Consider the following 20081-nt stretch of genomic DNA (forward strand, 5'->3'; position numbering starts at 1 on the left):
TCCTCCATGCAGCCATTGGCCTCTGTTTGAATCCCACGACAGTGCTATCATTGCTCCCCTTGCCTTGCTGCTAATTGATCTTTTTTATTGTAACTTTGTAAATGGTGCTTTTTACACGGCTGTATCAATGTTACAGATGGCCTGTTTGAGTGCTTGCAGAGGAACCCTTCTCAATGTGACAAATAAACATAAACTTACCCTGCACTAACATAAATAAAAATATAAAGAGATGACTAGCGTTATCGTTCTATGGCAGTCACAAAATATGTCTTTATTTTTCACGCATACAGAATTAAGAAATGTTTGGGACTTTGCTCTGCAGTGAGTGCATGGGAAGCCAGCTCAACAAAAATAAATGGTACAGTACTGATAGGGCGTGCTCCTGTCTGAGGTCACCCTCAGATATTAGTGAGCTTTTCTTACTTGTTTCCAATTATATCTTGTTGGGATGACATAAGAGATGGAATCTCATTTAAGCTGATGAAAACAGAACGCCACAGTAACACTACATGACAGCAGAAATGTACTGAAAGCATTATTTGTCACCATTTTACCAGGGCAAAGTTTGTAAGAGATATTGTTCAGTGTAAACAGTATAATTTGGAAATTCACTCCAGATCTGGAGCTGAACTAAAGAAATCGACAAGAATTTTGGTTTGAGTGCATGTTTTAATTTCCTAATTAACCTACTTTATGTTTCCATAATGTTGTACTTCAATATAGATTGCCCTATTTCTATTTCCTTAGTTTTTATTGATTATATAATTTTGCTTGATTCCACAATGAGCATGTGCATTAGGATGGTGCTTAAGAAATGTTTAGAAGAGACATTTTCAATGGTTTTATCTTAAACTGAAAAATGCGGCTCATGTAGTTTTTTTGCTTCCCACATGAAATGTTTCTTAAATGCTGAGCGTCAGGGCACAATTGAACAGACTTTTTTTTTCTCCCCTGTGTAGATTATGCTGATGTTGAAATAAAACTGATGTATATCAGTGGAGGGAAAAAAGTGGCTTTCGCAAAAACACGTTATTCATTTTATGACTGTAATGCTACAAGTAAATTGTTTCCAAATATTCCGTAAGTAATTCTTGCTCTTCTGGGGTTTTTTTTTTGCTTCTTCTCTTTCCATCTCTTTGCTTCTATTTCTTTGTCCATTTTATAAAAAAAATGAGAGGGAGGGGTATCACTCGAATGCACATGAAAGGCATTGACAAGGAAGCTAGTGCCAGAATATATTTGCTAAATATCTAGAAACAAATGAGTTCATGTGGTGACAGAAGTGATGTGAGGAACAAGTCCTAACCAGGGCTGAGCAATAGATTTCTCCTGAGCTACACTGTGCTAGGGATTACACTGGCAGAAATTCTGTTCCTTTAGAAAATTACTGCTGAGGGGATGGGAGGAGGAACGAGGAAGTATCAGAATCAGGTTTATTATCGTGAGTACCTGTCATAAAGTTTGTTGTTTTGCGGCAGTGGTAATTATGCAGAACAAGGTGCAAAATTACTAAAATTTATAATTCTGTAAACACAAGATTTAAAAAAAAATTTAATGACTAGTGCATAAGAGATGAAAAAGTAATGGGATTTCCATAGGTTCATTGTCTGTTCAGAAATCTGATGGCGCAGGGGACGAAGCTGTTTTTGTAACAGTAAGTGTGTGTCTTCAGGCTCCTGAAACTCCTCCCTGATGAGAAAAGGGCATGGCCTGGGTGGTGAGTGTCCTTCCTTGAGGCACCTCCTCCTAAAGATCCCCTTAATGGAGTGAAGACTAATGTCCATGATGGCACTAGCGGAGTTTGCAACCCTCTGTAGCCTGTTCCGCTCCATATCAGTCAGTGATGCAATCAGTCAGAATGCTCTCCACAGAACAACTATAGAAACTTGCTAGACTCTTTGGTGATTTACCAAATTTCCTCAAATTCCTGATTAAATATAGCTACTGGCAAGCCTTCTTAATGATTGGATTGACATGATGGACCCAGGATAGGTCTACTGAGATATTGACACCCAGAATATTTGAAGTTTTTTTTAACCCTCTCCACTGCTGACTCCTTGGTTTGTGTCAAGAGTCTTGTAAAGAAAAAAGTGACTGAAAAATTCAGTTTGAGATTTGACACCTCATCTTTCAGGTAATTGGCTCCCTCCTAATTAAGTTAACTGGTTACTTGTCAATTTATTATCTGAATTACTGGTACTGATTCAGAGCTCTATCATTCAAACATGAAATAATTAAAGTTAGCACATTCTTGTTAATAATCAACATATTGAAAAGTTAGAAAAACAAATGTTTATGAAACTTGACCCTTTAATTGTGTGAGGTGCTTATGTAAGAGCAGGCTTTAGGATTGCAATTTAATGTTGTTTACAACATTCACTTCATTAGTTCTTCAGGGAGAGTAAGAATTTGTTTCAATTTATTTTGGGGGATGTGGAGATTGTGAGCAATTCATTGTTCATCCAGGAGACAATTGAGAGTCGAACACATTTTGAAAATTCACATTGTGAAAATTCAGAACAATTTGAATTTGTGTTTTGTGTGACTGGATACAATTGTGGCGCAAAGCAAATGACAACTTCTGCTGAGATATTATATGAAATGTTGGGCACTGTCATTTACCACATGGTGGCAACTAAGCTAGATGCTCTTTGTTTTACTTCAGGAACTTCAGATCAGGAAGCGATAATGTTGACCAAAGACATAATAATCATTGAGATTTAGTAATATACATGCTGCATTTTACTATTTAGGTGCGATTCGTGTGTGGGGAGCAACTGGACCTGTCATTGGGATATTTCAGAGCACAAGTGCAAAGATGATATTGGGAAAGCAGATCAATCAAATATTGTTCAAAGTAAAATGGTAAGATATGGATTATTGTCCAAACTACTGCAAACATAACAAAATTTGCAATTCAGTCAAAGTAATATTTGACCAATTGATAATGAAGTTCGTGATTTGAAGCATAATGGAACCCAGTTCTGCTAGACAGAAACAATGTCCGTTATCCCTAGTAAACAACAAAGATACCTAATTGAATAGCACTGCAATAGGTTATCTGTTGTACAGCAAATTCCCAGCATGAGCTTTTCATTGTTTTTCCGCTGCTGCTCGTTTTGAATCTTACCGCTGAGCAAATAGACCATTGTAGTTTTAGAACGAGAATCTGAAAGTAGCCACGTATTTCATTAAATCAATAACTTCATTTTGCAGCAGTTGTACACTTAAGATATTGCATTGATTCTGGATAGAGTGGAGATATTGGGGATAAATGGTTTTTTTCAAAATGATATAAATATATTGGGGGAAATTTAATGTAGTATCTCACTTTTGTAACTTGGGAATGTCTGCTATCTCCACTGCAATTTTAATATTTAAAAATATATTGTTTGCGTGTTCTGCTTATTTAATCGATTTTTAAATTTCAATGCATTGAGTTAAAATTAAAATCTAAACTTGATGGTATGATTAAAACCTCCTCCTGGTGGTGGGGCTGCAATTCAATTGTTGGCTTGTGGGTGGTATGATGTAATTAGTGAATAGTTTAAAATGCAAATATAGAAACACAGATATTAGAATGATACTTTGAGGTGGGGACTGAGTGTACCCTATCTAATTACTACCCTTGCCTTTTATTTGGCATTACTTAAAATCATATTAGTCTTGCATATTTGACTACATATCCAATGCCGTAGGAGATTATCTCATGTTTCAACTTCTTATGAGGTATTTAAACTCTTCTTTCTTTGGCTTGGCTTCGTGGACGAAGATTTATGGAGGGGTATGTCCACGTCTGCTGCAGGCTCGTCGTTGACTGACAAGTCTGATGCGGGACAAGCAGGCATGGTTGCAGCGGTTGCAAGGGAAAATTGTGGTGGGTTGGGTGTTGGGTTTTTCCTCCTTTGTCTTTTGTCAGTGAGGTGGGCTCTGCGGTCTTCTTCAAAGGAGGCTGCTGCCCGCCGAACTGTGAGGCGCCAAGATGCATGGTTGGAGGCGATATCAGCCCACTGGCGGTGGTCAATGTCCCAGGTTGCTTGGCCACAGCACACGAACCATGGGTGTAAAGGGTGGGGCCAGTACTGCGCACACCGCACTCCACCTAAAAGCTCCTTTGCGCAGGCCCGAGGACAGGTCCACGTCCTCCCCCTCAAAAAGAGGTATTTAAGCTACCAACAAAGTATTTACCTTGGTTAAAAAAAAAGTCACTTTGGCAGATTCAAACTTGTGTTTGTGCCTGGAAAGTGAATACTGAGGGATGATTTGATCTTGAGGAGGATTAAGAATTAGTAAGGTACTGAGAGGCGCTGGAGTTTTTGAAGTAAAACGAAGTTGGAAAGTATGCTTGAGTCCACCACCTCTGCCTCCTTTATTGTTATTGGTTTGTTCTTCTTGCTCACTAACTCCTGGAGCTTCCTCCTCTGTCTTGATGAGGACTGGTATGCATTGCCCTTTTTGCCCTGGATTTCTTTCTCTTCTGGCATCATGTCTTGTCCAAATAGAAAAGAGGCAGAAAGCTGATAAGTAGTCATTCAAGAAATAAATGGCATTGAGTGTGCATTTAGTATTTCTGCTGGGAGCTGCAGGAAGATCATGTGGCAAGGCATCAAAGAGATGATGGAATCATAAAAAAGGATTGCAGGGTGATGCAGCTTGTAGTTAGGATGGCAAATTACATTTTTGCGAGAGGATTGGAGCTTAGAAATGGGGAACTATAGTTATGGTTATACTGGGTATCAGTGAGCCCACAGCTGGATTACGGTGCAACACTTTTGGTTCCCATAGTTTAGGGAAGGATATACTGCAAATAGAGGCAATCCAAAAACATTCCACTAATTTGTGGGCTGATGGTTGTTTTATCAAAAGCCAAATAAATTAGGCCTTTTTTTTAGTTTAGAAGAATGAGTAGTGATCATTTGAAATGTTTGAGAGCCTTGGGTGGCAGGACTGAAATAGATCTTGAGATGTTTGTACAAATTTGGATTAAGTTGTAAGATAAGGGGGGGCACTCATTTAAAACTGAAGTAAATGGGGTAGGCTTCTAATCTAAATCAATATCCATTTATGGGGAACACAGGTATTTTTTGACAAAATAATCAGCTTTAAGTGAGAGTAGAATTTACAGTGCTAACCCCACCCCCAGCAGATGCAGGAAATTTGGAATAACAACATAAAATGCTGGATGGAAGCAACCTCTGCAGAGAGAAACAGTATTACAGATGAATAGCCTTGCAACAGAATTAGGAAACATTAGAAATCAAACCAGTTTTAATATGGACAGAGGGATGAAGGGACAAGCAGTGTCATAGAAATTAATTACTCGATGTACATTGGAGGATTTGGAAAGTGCACTTAGTGATAGAGCTCCTCTTCAAAGGCAACAATAAGTTTTGAAGTTATTCATCACATGACCTTGCATTCCATGGGATGGAGAGGCATGCAGTAAAGTTAAAAAGCACTGAAAACAGGCAAGAAATTTCACATGAATTGAGCAGAAGAGAAGGGCGATGTGGAGCAATCCGTGCTGCGAGGCGACACATCAAGGGCCAACAATTCTTTCTCTGCTACACTGACAGCTATATTGATGCTGCTTCCAGCATCCATGATAAATCATCACCTTTATCCATTTTGGTGCTAACTTTCACCCTGACCTCAAGTTCACTTGGTCCATCTCTGGCAATGCTCTACTCTTTCTTGATCTGTCTCCATCTCAGGAGACAAACTCTCCACGGAAACATTCATAAAACCAACCAACTCCAGCAGTTACCTTGGCTACACCACTTCACACCCTATCCCCAGTAAGGATTCTAGTTCTTTCTCTCAATTCCTCTGATGTATCTGCTCTCGGGAAAAGTCTTCCAATCCAGAACATCCAAGTTGTCCTCCTTGAAGACACTTCACTGCCATCAACTCAGCCCTCACCTGTATTTCCTACTCATCTGCCCAGGCTCCCACTGCCTGAGGTGCAACAAGGGCAGGATTGTTCTTGTTCTCACCTACCACCCCACCAGCCTCTGCATCCAATGTTATCCTTTGCAACTTGCATCACCTACAAAGTGATCGCACCTCCAGACACATCTTCCCCTCTCTCCATTCCGCAGGGACCTCTCCCTGTTGCACTCTCTTGTCCGCTTATCCATTCCCAATAAATCGCCTCTTCAATGCCTATCCCTATGACCACAAGAAATGCCATGCTTGCACCCACATCTCCTCCCTCACCAATATCGGGGTCCCAAACTGAACATCCAAGTGAAGCAACACTGTACCTGTGAATGTGCCGAGGGCATTCACTCCATCCGATGCTCCTTTTGTGGCCTCTTCTATATCGGAGAGATTGGATTCAGAATTAGAGATCATTTCATTGAGCTCTGTATGTTGCAGTAAAAGGAACCTCCCGATGGCCAACCATTTTAATTCCAGACACCATTCCCACACCAGCATGGCCTCAAGCATGGTCAAACCAAGGCTACCTGCAAATTGGAGGAACCATATTTCATCTGTCACTCCCCAACTAGACAGCATTAATCTCAACCTCTCCATTAAACCCCTCCCCTGAGTCTCTCTCTTTTCCTGTCTGTATCCTTTCCTCCAGCTCCCCACCACCTTTCCATCTCTCTCCATTCAGAGAGCTACCTCCTCAGCCTTTTTCCTCTTCTACCCTCCCATGTATAACATGTGCAGTTAGTCTGTACACATTCCTCTGCCCCTTCCTCCCTCCTCTCCTCCCCTCACCTTTTTATTCTGGCACCTGCCTGCATTTTGTTCACACCTTGATGAAGGGCTCCGGCCTGAAAACCTCATTACTCTTTACTTTCTATAGATGCTGTGTGACATGCAGAGTTTCTTCTGCACTTTTGTCCATTGAGAGCTGAAGGGAAGTGGTTCGTTTGGAAGGAGAAACTATGATGTAATATTTGTAGATGTATTTGGGAGATAAATTGATAAAATTAGAGTAGGTTACATACATACACACATTTTAAAACCGATCTTATTTGAAATACCGAAGAATTCATATTCAATGACGTTACAGAACTTATGGAGAATGCTATGCACATTTCATAAGTAAGTGCTAATTGAAATGATGTCATGAAATGAATAGATCATTGTCTTGAAGTAGTCAGGGGGTCTGTGTTGAAAATTTTTACAAGATTTCTGACCTTTCTGCAAAGTGCTCACTCAAAGGTCAATGAGAGGTTTGTTTACCTAAAACATGGGAGCAGAAGACTGATTCCTATTGTTTTGTTGAAGAAGGATGTGGCTGGCAGATGGGGAGAGAGAGAGTGAGTGAGTGAGTGAACAATCATAGCTGAAACAAGCAGGAGAAGCTGGTTGGAACTGAAATGTAAGCTCCAGAGTGGTGGATAACTGGAAGTGCTATCTGTCTGATGTTTCTCTTGGAATAAGCGGAACAGAAAGGAACTCTGTGGTAACCTGAAGAAGAATCCTGATGGGGAAAGTTTCATCAGCAAGACATTGAGGTGACTAATGGTGGTCCCTCAGTTGTGGAAATCCTGGAACAACAAATCTCTCTCTGCAAACCCTACAAGAACCTTCCTGAGCGGTAAACATTTACCTTTCGAGCACCAAAGCCTGGTGAACTTGATACATGTTAATGCACAGTGTAAGAATTGCCTGCAACCAGTGAACTAGGAAGAATGAGGAGTGAGATTGAACTGTGAACCAAAGAACTTTTCTTAAATTTACACACACATTACATGCCCGTGTGCTTAGAATTAGAAAGGGGTTAAGTTGGGTTAGTTAAGTTAATAGAGATAAGTTGAAGTTTGATTCTGTTTTCATGCTTAAAGATAATTAAAAACAACTCTTGTTTAAGTAACTACTTGTCTTGGTGAATGTCTATTGGGTTTTGGAGTCCTTTGGGCTCACAACAAAACCAATGAAGATTTTAGTCATGGACCCTTCTTCAGGACCTTGTGAGCATTTCTGTCTTTGTTTCTCATCCCAGAGAATGAAGATTTTCTTTCTTTCCTAAATGTTTTAATTGATTTTTTAAAAAAAGTGCAGCATTTTACATTTAAGTTTGTGATCTTTATTTCTAGGCTTTAAATTGTCCACAGTTTGGAAACCCTTGGCCACTCTTCATTCCAGTGGATGTTGAGAAAAATATTTCATTTGAAGGGAAAAATTTGGAATTCTATCAGGTAAGTCTATAAAGAAAATGTATGGCTGGGTTTTTTTTTGCTTGCAAAATAGGAGATAGGAATTCAATTTTCATTTGTTTGTTAACATAGGGGAAGAAATTGAAACTGATAATTGCAAGTGATCCCACAGTAAAGGCCCTTGATGTGACAACAAATTCAGGAATGATCTTTTCCAGTGCAACATTTAAGGTTAGTAACTTGACTGAATGTGCTTTGTACACTGTTGTCTAATATATCAATTTTTTTTTAGAGGATGCAGCTAAAAATATGCATTGTGTGATTTCAATATTTTTGTTTTTTTATGCATGTAATAATTAATTCCCATTCATACAGTACAGAAATGGACTCTGAAGTCCATTGCTGGCCATCAAGCACCCAACTGCACTAATTCCATTTACGAGCACTTGTTCTGCTTGGGTCCAGTACTGGTTCAAAAAGCTCTCTTGCAGTAGTTTTATTGAATTTTATTTTTGATTTTCAAAGATTCATATAACTCCAAATAAAAAATACATTTTTTCCCAACAATAATGTACATCATACACAGTCTGTTTTATCACCGACCCCTCTCTCCCGTACCCTAATACAGAAAAGAAAAGATTACATAAATTAAACAAATACAAAGAATAAAATATCATTAAAGTCAAAAACTTTTAAGGGAATTTGAGAAGAACCCAAAGAAACCTAAAATAAAAGGATAAGGAACAAAATGCAAGAGCCTGTTGCCTGCCCCTTCACTGATCTCAAGCATTCCACTACTGGCACCGTTGTTGTATTCACTTTATCTAAAAGGGGTAGAATTACATCTCCACATCAATGTGCTGCAGATAGGGCTGCCACATCCTTACGAATGTGCCACATTTCTTCCTCAAATAATACGTGGTTTTCTCCAGGGGAATACAACTCTGCATTTCCGTATTCTATTGTGTGATATTTATTTGGGTGATATTTATTTGGGTGCCAGACTTCCTGGAAACTGAATTTGGTATCTGGTCAGTTTAAAACTCATGTCCATAATGTTTCCCAGAAGGTACAATTCTGGATCCTGTGTAAAATCCACCTTTCTTGCAGTTCTTTAAGTAAGTTTCATCCTCTGTATCTTTATAATAAAGCAATATTAGATAAATATCATGGAAATTGAAGTCCTCCCCAATTATAACCCTGCACCTTTATTTCAATATTTATATTAATAGGTACTGAAATTTGTACCTGTTTTCCTGTAGCAGGTAAGAATTTTGGTCATATACTCAATGTATGATGTATATGACATGACAATAAACTTCTTATTTATTCTTAAAGCCATATTGAAAGTTTTTAAGGGATTAATTTTATCTTTGGCACTTTTAAATTCATAAGTTTCATTAAACTACATTGTTATGGTATAGTTGAGGAATATATCATCAAGTGAAAGGTAACTTTATATCTTGAATTTAAGGTTAGACATTAAAAGTGGTCACTCCATTGATTCAGACTTGAACACCGGGCTAGGGAGCGAAGTGATCGATTTCCAGCCATGGATCCATGCACTGGCTTTCGAAATCTGATTGCCATGGATCCATGCACTGGCTTTCGAAATCTGATTGTACATTTCAGTGGCCTTGAATGTGCCAATTTGGGGCCACGTTCCTATTTTTATTGGATGTATCTGTGCGTCATAGCAGAAAATATGGAACTGCCTATTCCACTTGCCACACCTTCGACATGCTGGAAAGCTGGCCACCTCCTGGCTGCACAGGAATACTGCAGCTGTAACCTGCCCCTTTTGCCACTTGTCCTCAAGGTCAAAACCTTGGATAAGCTATGCATGGGAATTTAAATGTTTTAAATTTAGACATACAGCTTGGTAACAGGCCCTTTCAGCCTATGTGCCCAGGCCACCCATTTGACCTACACCCCCAGAACATTTTGAACGGTGGGAGAAAACTGGAGCACCCAGAGGAAAACCATGCCGATGAGGGGAGTACGTACAAACTCCTTACAGACAGCGTCGGAATCGAACTACAGCCCATTGCTCATGTTGATTTTTTTTCATGCACTGGGACTTGATCTGGTGTAGGATTTTTACAGGACAATGCAAAAGAAATGTCTGCAGGCTGTCCTGCATCACATTTAAGTATGGTATTCACTCACCTGTGTGCTATTGTTAAAATGGGCTGATTTATTCTGGCGAAAGTCCTCTGTTTGTTAGTTTAATTTAGCACATGATTGAATTTTATTCCCTTGAGTGATGCTCTGAAGTTTTTCTGGAGTTACATATTAAATTTCAGAAAACACATAAATAAGCCCTTCCAGACAGTAGAGAAATTATTAATTCATGAATATTTGTCTGATTGCATGAGAGAGCAGCTGAATAAGCCTTAGTGGTTTGGAAAGCTGCCTGAAATGAGTAATTATAATAATTATTAAATACTTTACTTCATGATTATTAAATACTCTTTTTTACATTGTTCCTGGAGCATGGAGAACATCTATTGTCGTGAAAGTTTTTATTTTAAAGAAAATAGATATATTGTGTAGCCATGCTGAATAAATGTTTTAAATTTAAAATATCGCATGGCAACAGGCTATTTTGGCACATGAGTCTGTGCTGCCCAATTAACCTACACCCTGGGTATATTTCAAATGGTGGGAGGAAACTGAAGCCCCCGAGGAAAACCCACTCAGACGTAGGAAGAACATACAAACTCCTTACATACAATGCGGCATTTGAACCCAGGTTCCAGTTGCTGGCACTGTAAAGGCATTGCGCTAGCTGCTATGCCACCCAAGCTCAATCTCTGTTCTCCAATTTGATGGTTCCCTTGCAATACTCCTGCATGACTGACCACTTGAAAACGATATCAGACAACTGATATCAGATTTTGGCAGGTGTCTGGTTCACAGTGCTTTGGTTTGAACATTGAATATCATCCATGAATGCTTGGGATAGTCAACTTGGATTATTATCCTATATAGTTTTGTTTTAATATGCGCTTCACTGATTCCCTCCTAATTTGCTGGGTAAATTTGGAGTGTGCTCATGTGTTGTATCAGACAAGATTCATTACTGTATTTGATTGTATACAAGATCCACTTATTTCCCCCCCAAAAATGGCTCAAAAATATCCCCCAGGCCTTCTATGCGAAGTTGAAATGAGGGTGATAATGGTGAGTAACGCCAAAAGTGATCATTGTTGCTGCGTGGCTCATTAGCATCACCACCATCTATCGTTGGGGGCTGGCGGCGGGCTGTTGGTGGGGAGCGGGGTGGAGGGATCAGGATGGGGGCTGGTGGGGAGCTGTCGGGAAAGAGCTGGCAGTGGGAGCAGCACGGGCACCGACAGCAGGCTGCCAGGAGAGAGCAGGACAGTGGGACCAATGCGGGGACTGACAACGGGCCACCAGGAGAGAGCAAGGCAGTGGGACCATTGGGGGGGGGGGTGGGAGTGAAAGCGGGCCGCCGGGAGAGAGCAGGGCAGGAGGACCAGTGCAGGGACTGACAGCAGGTTGCTGGGAGATAGCAGGGCAGCGGGATCAGAATGGCGACTGACAGTGACCATTTGTTTTTTACAAGATGTTTTCTGCCGTAACTAAGCTGCTTTAGTTTTCTGCTGTAAATTATAGCAGCAATATTATTAAAAATATTTTGCCTGTTGTCCTAGTTGCATATTTTGTCCAAGTTGTTTTCTGCTATACTGTTGTTACATATTTCAATAACATTAAATAACATTTTTTTACCCATAAGTGCGCTAAAAAAAATCAATATTCCCTGCTGAAATGGGTGGAAGGGCTTGTATGCCTGTGGGTCTTGTCTTAAATACCATCAAATTCGGAAATTATTTTCCCAATACAAATCTAGCCACAATTTGGTTTTTATTGATATGTCTGTTTCTTCTCTTTCTTGCTTTCTCCACACCAACCTGTCAATCAATGGCTTCACTGTGAGCAAAGGGTAAATAAGAGAAAATTAGCACCAGGGATTTCAAGAAATGAATTAATCTTAAAATTTAAATGAACTATTTTCTAAAAATTTTTATTGAACTTTTTTTTCCTCTTGTAGCTTTCCAATGATCAAAGTGAAACCCTTATCCTTGGTTTCTCTGTGCAAGTGGAAGGGAAGACTATTGACAGTAGATTGGATGGTAAGTAAGAGGTATTTTAAGAAAGGTCTCAGAAATGAATTGCACAACAAAATTCTAGGATGTGTATTGTCCAAAGACATTATTAAAATTGGTACCAAACACGATTTGTTGGAGGAATTCAGCAGGTCACCCTGCATCAGTGAGAGAAAAGGAATGGTCGATTTTCGAGCCAAAATTCTTTATGAAGACTTGAGGGGGAAAAAGTGCAGAAGGAGAAGGTGGTGGAAGGAGAAAGATAGGGGCCTCGTCGGGGATTGGTGAAATTTGATTGGCATAGGCAGAGGATGGTCAAGGTGCCAGAGGCAAGAAAAACGAGGGTGTCTGGGGAGGAAGATGAGTCATGGAATGGGGGATTAGAAGGCAGAGGCTACCTGTGCTGGAATCTGATAAGTGGAATCTGCGATTAATGAATGCAGTCAGAATAGAACCAAGGAGAATGGGTGGGGAAGGGGTATCAAAAAGGGTGAGTAAAATGGGTACAGAAGAAGAGTGGGGATTCATTACCTGAAATTGGAAAATGCTTTGTTCATACCATTGGGTGTAGATTGTCCAGGTTGGAGGTAAGGTGTTAATCTTCGTTTGCATTGGGTTTCACTCTGGCAGTGGACAAGGCTCAGGTCACTATGAGAGGGGGAGTTGAAGTGCCATGCAACCAGGTAGCTCAGGATGGCCAATGGGGACATAAAGTCTGTTTGATCTTGGCAAATTTGGTATTAGCCCTGAATTATTTTTGAAATTATTCTCCCATCTTCTTCCACCAGAAGGTGTTGCCAACTCTTCATTGCCCATTGCTAGTGATTTCAAAACTAAGATATCATACTTGAGGCCAATCCAGTTTGCAAATCCTGTTTTTTTTTTCATTCCTTTATTAGATTACTCTTATTGTATCATCATTATTGATTGCTTAATTGGTGTTTTAATTTAGGGATGTACCTAGATTTTTCATTAGTTTTTCTGAGCAAGGAAAATTTTGCAAGTGTTAATGATTTAATTGTCATATACATAAGTACAGTGTGCATGGGCACTGACATTCTTACTTGCTGTAACCAGTAACGTACACAAGATAGTTAGACAATAATATATATTAAATTATCTCCGTATGGAAAGGGCTAATAAATACAAGGATAAATATTTGCACTTTCAGTTGGTGCAAGGAAAAAAGAGTGCCATTTCAATAGTGAATATAGGCCGCAACATTAAAAGCTGATTCTACAAGATTTATTTCAAAAGATCTATTCTCTGTAGGCGATTATGCAATTTCATAATGAAAACCTTTCTGACATTAGTGTTATCAGAGTGGGAAAGATTTCTGAACTTGAATCACTCAGTTTTTGAGGTGAGGGAGTTGCTGAGTTCAACATGGCCTTTAGCCATTTGATTCCTTAAGCTGAGAAAATGCGGCTTAAATGATAAATGAGTAAATGAACATCTAAGCAAGACTTTTATCCATTGATTAGCTTCATCCAAGAAGAAGATGATGCATTTCACTCTTTTTGCTTTCCAACCAGATTAGGCAGGAAAATAATGCAAGTGTTTTCATGACTCTTTTATTAACTGAAGACAACATTTTTTGAGTTCTGCAGAGCCAGTGCTTCTCACAATACTTTGCTCTTGCCAGAATAATGGCTCCTTAAGTAAGCTCTGGGGTAGGGCTATGTATACTTCTTGATATGCCTTGCAATGAGATATCTGTACACTAATTGTCTGTGACAATTGATATGATATTTTCCAGAATAGTTAAAAAAAATGGATTTTAAAAATTCTGATTTATAAAATCACTTATTTTAATTTCAGTGACTCTCTACAATTGTGGACACAGCAACACTGATTGTAGTCTATGCCTCAGTGCAGAACAAAAATATAAGTGTGTTTGGTGCAAAAGTACACACACAAAAAAATGTGTATATGAGGAACTTTGTAAAGTTCCTATTAAAAATACAGATGATTGTCCAGCCCCAACTATTTTGCATGTGAGTAACTCCCTTTATTTTTTTTCTCTGAACAAAAATTTTTCAGTTGTCATGTTAGTTAATTTTATGAAAACTATTAGACAGTTTTCATTCGGTACATCATTTACAACAATGCAGAGACAACTTTATTCAAATTGCCATTTTAATGTAAGAGTATTTTCATTAAATGTATGGTCACGTAGATTTTAAATTATAAAATCATGTATGCAGAGCTATCAACCTTTACAAAAAGAGGCAAAACTATATGCACAAAATTAACTATTTCATTATTCAGCTGGACCCAGTTAATGGACCACTCCAAGGAGGAATTCTCCTAACCATTCACGGCTCAAATCTTGGAAAATACCATGACGAGATCAAAGAGATCAAAGTTGGAAATGCTGTTTGCAGTCAAGTTGAAGAACTATATTCCATCTCCGTGAGGTACACCAGAAATTATTATAAAACATGAATGACAATTGCAGAAGATATTACATCTAAGATAATGAGTTAATACAAATACTTGATTACAAAAAGTAGCATTGTTTCCTTACTCATTTATACTTTTGAGAATGATCTGTAACGGCTGCTCTTAACTGAACTTTCACTGAGCTATGTCAGAAGCACATTCTTGTTTGGTTATCCAAATAAATTGATCAACATCTTATGTGGGTGAAAAGGATATGCCAGCATACAGGATGAACCTCAAAACTTATAAATTTGCCTCAAAATCAGAGATTGTCTTCTTTGCTGGATCTAAAATCCGAACTTTGATGGCAAAGTCTCAACACCACTGCCATCTTGTTCCCCGCTAACCCCCCCCAACTTCTCCATATCCTATCTCCATCCCACCAGCTCTGACTCAAGTGTCCCGGTCAGGCCCTCTGTGCTCTCTAACACCTTCCTTGTGTTGACATCCTGGCTCACCTCTATGCAAGTGTCCTGGTCAGGCCCTCTGTACCCTCTACCACGTTCCTCGCACCGACAACCTGACTCACCTCCACATGTGTTCCAGTCAGGACCTCTGCGCACTCTACCACCTTCCTTGTGCTGACATCCCGACTCACCTCCACGCAAATGGCGACAGTGAAATTGACGGCATTGCTAGTCAAGCGGGCCAAATGTGTGCGCGTCCATTCAAGTCTCAGAACTCCCCGGCGGGATCCATCCACCCAGTCTGACTGCCATCAGCTCTGTATAGGCTTTAAATGCCCTGTTACAGGAGTTGACTGTCATTTATTTTAAAATAGGCTAATAAAATTAAAATCTATACAGGGTAATTTGGCATTAAAATATTGTGACAGCATCACTCCACTAGTCAGTGGTAAGTGCCAGACTTGGAGGGGGGGGGGGGGGGGGTCATCCTGTAAAAAGGGTATAGCTCAAAACCTACATTTTAGGTGGAAAATCTTTATATACTGGCATAAACAATAGTTATAAATTGGGGTGCAGCAGGTCGAATTAATTATTCTTAATTTATTAGACTGTTAAATGTCATGAAAGCCTGCCTTCCTTAATTGCACTGTGCAGTGAACAATCATCTGCTTCCAGTGATAAGGTGAATAAGACTTGCATCATGAAACTATAGATGTCCTCTGATTTTAAAAAAAAATGTATGGTTTGGTCCCATGATGGTATTCTCTGAGTATCGCGAATTTGAATTGTGCTTTAATTTTCATAGATTTATTCAAATTGGTGATTTTAAGATGTTTAAAAATGTTTACTTGCAGGGTTGTTTGTAATTTGGGTGGAGTTTCTGAACCACAAAGTAATTCAGTTTTCATTGCAACAAAAAATAACAAAACTGGTACGTCTGCTATGAAGTTCACATATACCGTGAGTATTCACTGCCTACAAGATTTTACCAGAATTCTAGTTTCATAAGTTTGTTTTCTCGACCATAATTTTAATTTAAAAAAGAACCTCAATAATAACTATCCTATTTAATATTACTTCATAAAATGTATTCAAGAAAGTAACATTTGGAAAGGAATATTTGTCAAATGGCTTTGTGATACCACGTGGAGAATTATCTGATAAACTGTGGACGTTTTGAATGTGCTAACCTTTAATTTTTGTGATTGGTCAGGATCCGAAACCGACTGGTATTATTCCATTGCAAGGGATATATGCTGGAGGAACCAGCCTAACAATCACTGGAGAGAACCTAAACACTGGAAAACAAGAGGATGTAAAAGTGATGCTGGGCAACGTTCCATGTACTCTGTAAGTGGATAAATTATTGATTTTGCAGAAGATGAAAAAATAAAACATTGTGATAGTTGTATCATTGAGAGGATTGTCACCTGTGATTTGACATTGGTTCTGCTTTGTGGAAATACCAGCCTTTTACTCTGTATGGATGCTGCGTGACCTGGTGAGTTTCTCCAATACTTTGGTACACTGCTCTAGACCCCAGCATCTGCAGATTTTCTTGTCTATCTCTAAGACTCTATCATTTTTTTCTATGGCCAGAGAGTTTTATAGAGCTGTAAGGAATAGAAAATAGATGCATGAATAGGCTATTCAGCCCTGTTTTGTAGGCATACAGCACCGTAACAGGCCCACAAACCCATGCTGCCCAATTATACCCAATTAACCTTCAACCCCTGCATATTTTGAAGGTGGGAGGAAACAAGAGCACCCAGAAGAAATACACGCAGACGTGATGAGAACATAAAAACTCCTTGCAGATAGTGCTGGATTCGAACTTGGGTCGCTGGTGCTATAACAGCATTGGACTAACCATGTTGCCCATTATTCAATATGATCGTGGTTGATCATGTAACTTTAGTGCCCTCTGCTGCTTCCTCTCCAGACCCCTTGATCCCTTTTTGAATATATATAATGAACTTGCCTCAACAACTTTCTGTGGCAGGTGCTCCACAAGTTCATAATTCTGAGTGAAGAGGTTTCTTCTCATCTCAGTCCGAATTGGCTTATCACCTTATTCTTGGACTGTGAGCCCTTGATCTTGACTTCCTCCAACATCAGGAACAATCTTCCTAAACCTATCCTGCATAGTCCTGTCTCTATGAAATCTGTATTCTTCCAAATTTCAGTACGTATAACTCTATTCTATCCATAATTTCTGCAATCCCTGTGATCATGACCTTGTGTTCCTTGATGAACTTAATTGGCCTTAGCACCAAAGTATAATTTTCATGCTGATTGTACAGTGAGTGAGCACTTTGTAAATCCATGATATTTACATCAATTTAATCTTTTTACCTTAATTAAGAAGAATGCTGAAAACATTGTCAGCAATAGAAGAATGGTGAATCATCAACAATTTTATTTTGGCTTTAAAAAAATTCATGTGTGGAAATCCCAATTGTGCCCTTTCACTGTTGCATTATCGGTTGTTCTGCTGCCTTTTCAAATGCAAACTTTAAGCAGTTGTTTTCCATATACTTTTCCTTTAAGAGTTATTATTGATCATTCTCATTGACCTGAGACAAGCACATCTTCTTTGACAAAAGTAAAAACACAATGCTGGAGAAACTCAGCTGGTCAAACTGATATATAACCAACAATTCAGGCCTGAGCCCTTCATCCCTGGGGCCTTGAGGGAGACACGCAGAAATCGGAGAGGCCTCAATAGAGGTATTTAATTCAGTGCTGGAGGATTGGAGGATAGCTCATGTTGTTCTGTTGTTTAAGAAAGGCTTTAAGAATAATTGGATTAGTACTTAGATGGTATAGTACTTGGATAGAGAGGGACTGATTAGAGATAGTCAACATGGCTTTGTGCATGGTAGGTCATGTCAAACCAATCTTTTAGAATTTTTTGAGATTACCAGGAAAGTTGATGAAGGAAGAACAGTGAATGTTGTCTGTATAGACTTGGGTAAAGTCTTTGTCAAGGTCCAACATGGGCGGTTGATCAAGAAGGTTAGATTAGAATTTGTTTTGTAGGAGAAGATGGTAGTAGAGGATTGCCTCTCTGACTGGAGGCCTGTAACTATTTGTGTGCCTCAGAGGTTTGTGCTGTGTCCATTGTTGTTTGTCAACTATAACAGCGATCTGAATGAAAATGTTGTGGCAGATGATGCTTGTACTCATATGCCATCGTGTTATGAATATCCACGCCTGAAGTTGTCAGCCAGCAAAGAGAAAAGTGTTTATTGATGTGTTGTCAGGCTTGATATCGACACACAACATGGGACCTGGCATTATGACATCTGAAATGCTAACGACCTCATGATGCAGCTACGTTGAGTAGGCCAGGGCTTCTCAGTAGACCTATGGGTGCTGCTGAGTCACTATGCCTCATGGCTGTAATGGCTGGTTGCCAGTAGATAGGAGACTGCTGCGTCTAGCTGTCACAAGATGGGAGCTGTTAGCACTAGTTCTGCCCACTCCCTCCAAGCGTGTCGCTTCAATGTGGTAAATTGAATCAGCAAATTTCCAGAGGACACTAAGATTGGAGGTGTAGTGGACAATAAGGAAGACTCTCAAAGCTTGCAGTGAGATCTGGACCAACTGGAAAAATGGTAAATGAAATTTAATGTGGACAAGTGAGTTGTACTTTGCTTGGATGACTCACAGGGTTAATGGTAAGGAATTATGAAGTGCGTCAGAGCAGAGGGATCTGGCAATTAAAAAAAAACAGAATTCCTTGAAAATGGCATCATGGTTAGGTAGGGTCTGTAAAGAGAGCTTTTGGCCAATTGTCCTTCATAAATCAAGTATTGAGTACAGATGTTGGCACATTATGCTGAAGTTGTATCAGATATCGGTGAGGCCAAATTTGGAGCATTGTGAGCAATTTTGGTCATCTACTTACAGGGAAAAAAAAACATGAATAAGATTGAAAGGGTGCAGATAAAATTGGAGAATGAGGAAACTTTGACAGAGGTATACAAAATTGAGGGGTTTAGATATTGTAAATGCAAGTGCTGTGTAAATTGAACTTGTTTATTTTAACCATGTGAGGTATTTGAAATTTGCTGCCATCATTACACAGATCAATGGTATTAACTTGAACTTGTGGGCAATGTTTATTGAGATTTATATTGAAAATAGTTGCTCATTAATATTCTACTACACCATACAATTTTTTGAAAGTTCTTAGTGGGTGCACGTCAGCATTCTTATTAAAATTTGTTGGATTGAATTCGCACGGTTTGTTAAAATTCTACTGATGCTTATTTTTTGTTTTCTACAGGACAGCATTTAATAAGAGCTTGATCTGCATCACAGGCCCTTATCATGCACCTTCTCATGCCCATGGTATAAATGTCACCGTTTCTGTACAATATGGGGTGAAAGCAAGAAAGGAGATACAACATTCTAAATTTTCCTACGTCCCCAATCCAATAATCCATGCATTTATGCCAAAGAAAAGCATCTTTAGGTAAATGTCTTTGACATAAATTACTTCAAAACGTTTTTAAAATTTTTGTTTTATTGCACGATGCCATCCAGCCCATCAAATCAATGCCAGTACTTAAGCTTTGTCATCAGTCCCATTCTCCCACTTGTTTTTTTTTATATAGCCATTTTCTCTCACATCCCATCTTATAATCCTCCTATCATCCATCCACACTGGAGAAAATTACAAGACCTCCTTGAGAGCAAACAGGAGCATGTGGAGTGAGTGGGGAACCCGCATAGTCACTTGGAAAACCTATAAACCCCACTCAGACGGCACCTCAGCCAGGTTACTGGAGCTGTGTTGCATTAGCTGCTGTATGTCATTGTGGAAAAGGGGGACTGGACCACCTTTACCTCCACTCAGAGCTTGCCCTAAGCATGGAAGCTGGGGTTAGATCACCTGACACAATATCAGTTTTGTGTTTTGAAATGTCTAGAGGGAAGCTGATAATTTGCACTCTACCATTCTTCGA

At 39.3% G+C, this 20081-nt stretch overlaps 1 protein-coding gene and 1 long non-coding RNA gene across 12 annotated transcripts in view; one reads left to right on the plus strand and one right to left on the minus strand.

Moving 5' to 3' along the window:
* The window catches only part of LOC138748315 (plexin-B2-like), a 217020-nt gene that overhangs the window by 158640 nt on the left and 38299 nt on the right, over positions 1-20081 (plus strand). For 10 of the 11 annotated variants that reach the window (XM_069908265.1, XM_069908264.1, XM_069908269.1 and 7 more), the window contains 10 exons: positions 960-1080; positions 2754-2865; positions 8061-8162; positions 8253-8351; positions 12199-12280; positions 14075-14250; positions 14525-14673; positions 15960-16065; positions 16319-16455; positions 19400-19588. In XM_069908265.1, the coding sequence (XP_069764366.1) occupies positions 960-1080; positions 2754-2865; positions 8061-8162; positions 8253-8351; positions 12199-12280; positions 14075-14250; positions 14525-14673; positions 15960-16065; positions 16319-16455; positions 19400-19588 (1273 nt within the window). The remainder of the gene's footprint in view (positions 1-959; positions 1081-2753; positions 2866-8060; positions 8163-8252; positions 8352-12198; positions 12281-14074; positions 14251-14524; positions 14674-15959; positions 16066-16318; positions 16456-19399; positions 19589-20081) is intronic. The other variant, XM_069908270.1, reaches the window with a different exon arrangement.
* Positions 11996-20081, minus strand: part of LOC138748329 (uncharacterized) — a 37180-nt gene continuing 29094 nt past the window's right edge. Inside the window, exon 3 of the long non-coding RNA XR_011347937.1 lies at positions 11996-12077. This is a non-coding gene — a long non-coding RNA (uncharacterized lncRNA). The remainder of the gene's footprint in view (positions 12078-20081) is intronic.

This window comes from Narcine bancroftii, chromosome 13 (assembly GCF_036971445.1).
Source record: "Narcine bancroftii isolate sNarBan1 chromosome 13, sNarBan1.hap1, whole genome shotgun sequence".
NCBI lineage: Eukaryota > Metazoa > Chordata > Chondrichthyes > Torpediniformes > Narcinidae > Narcine > Narcine bancroftii.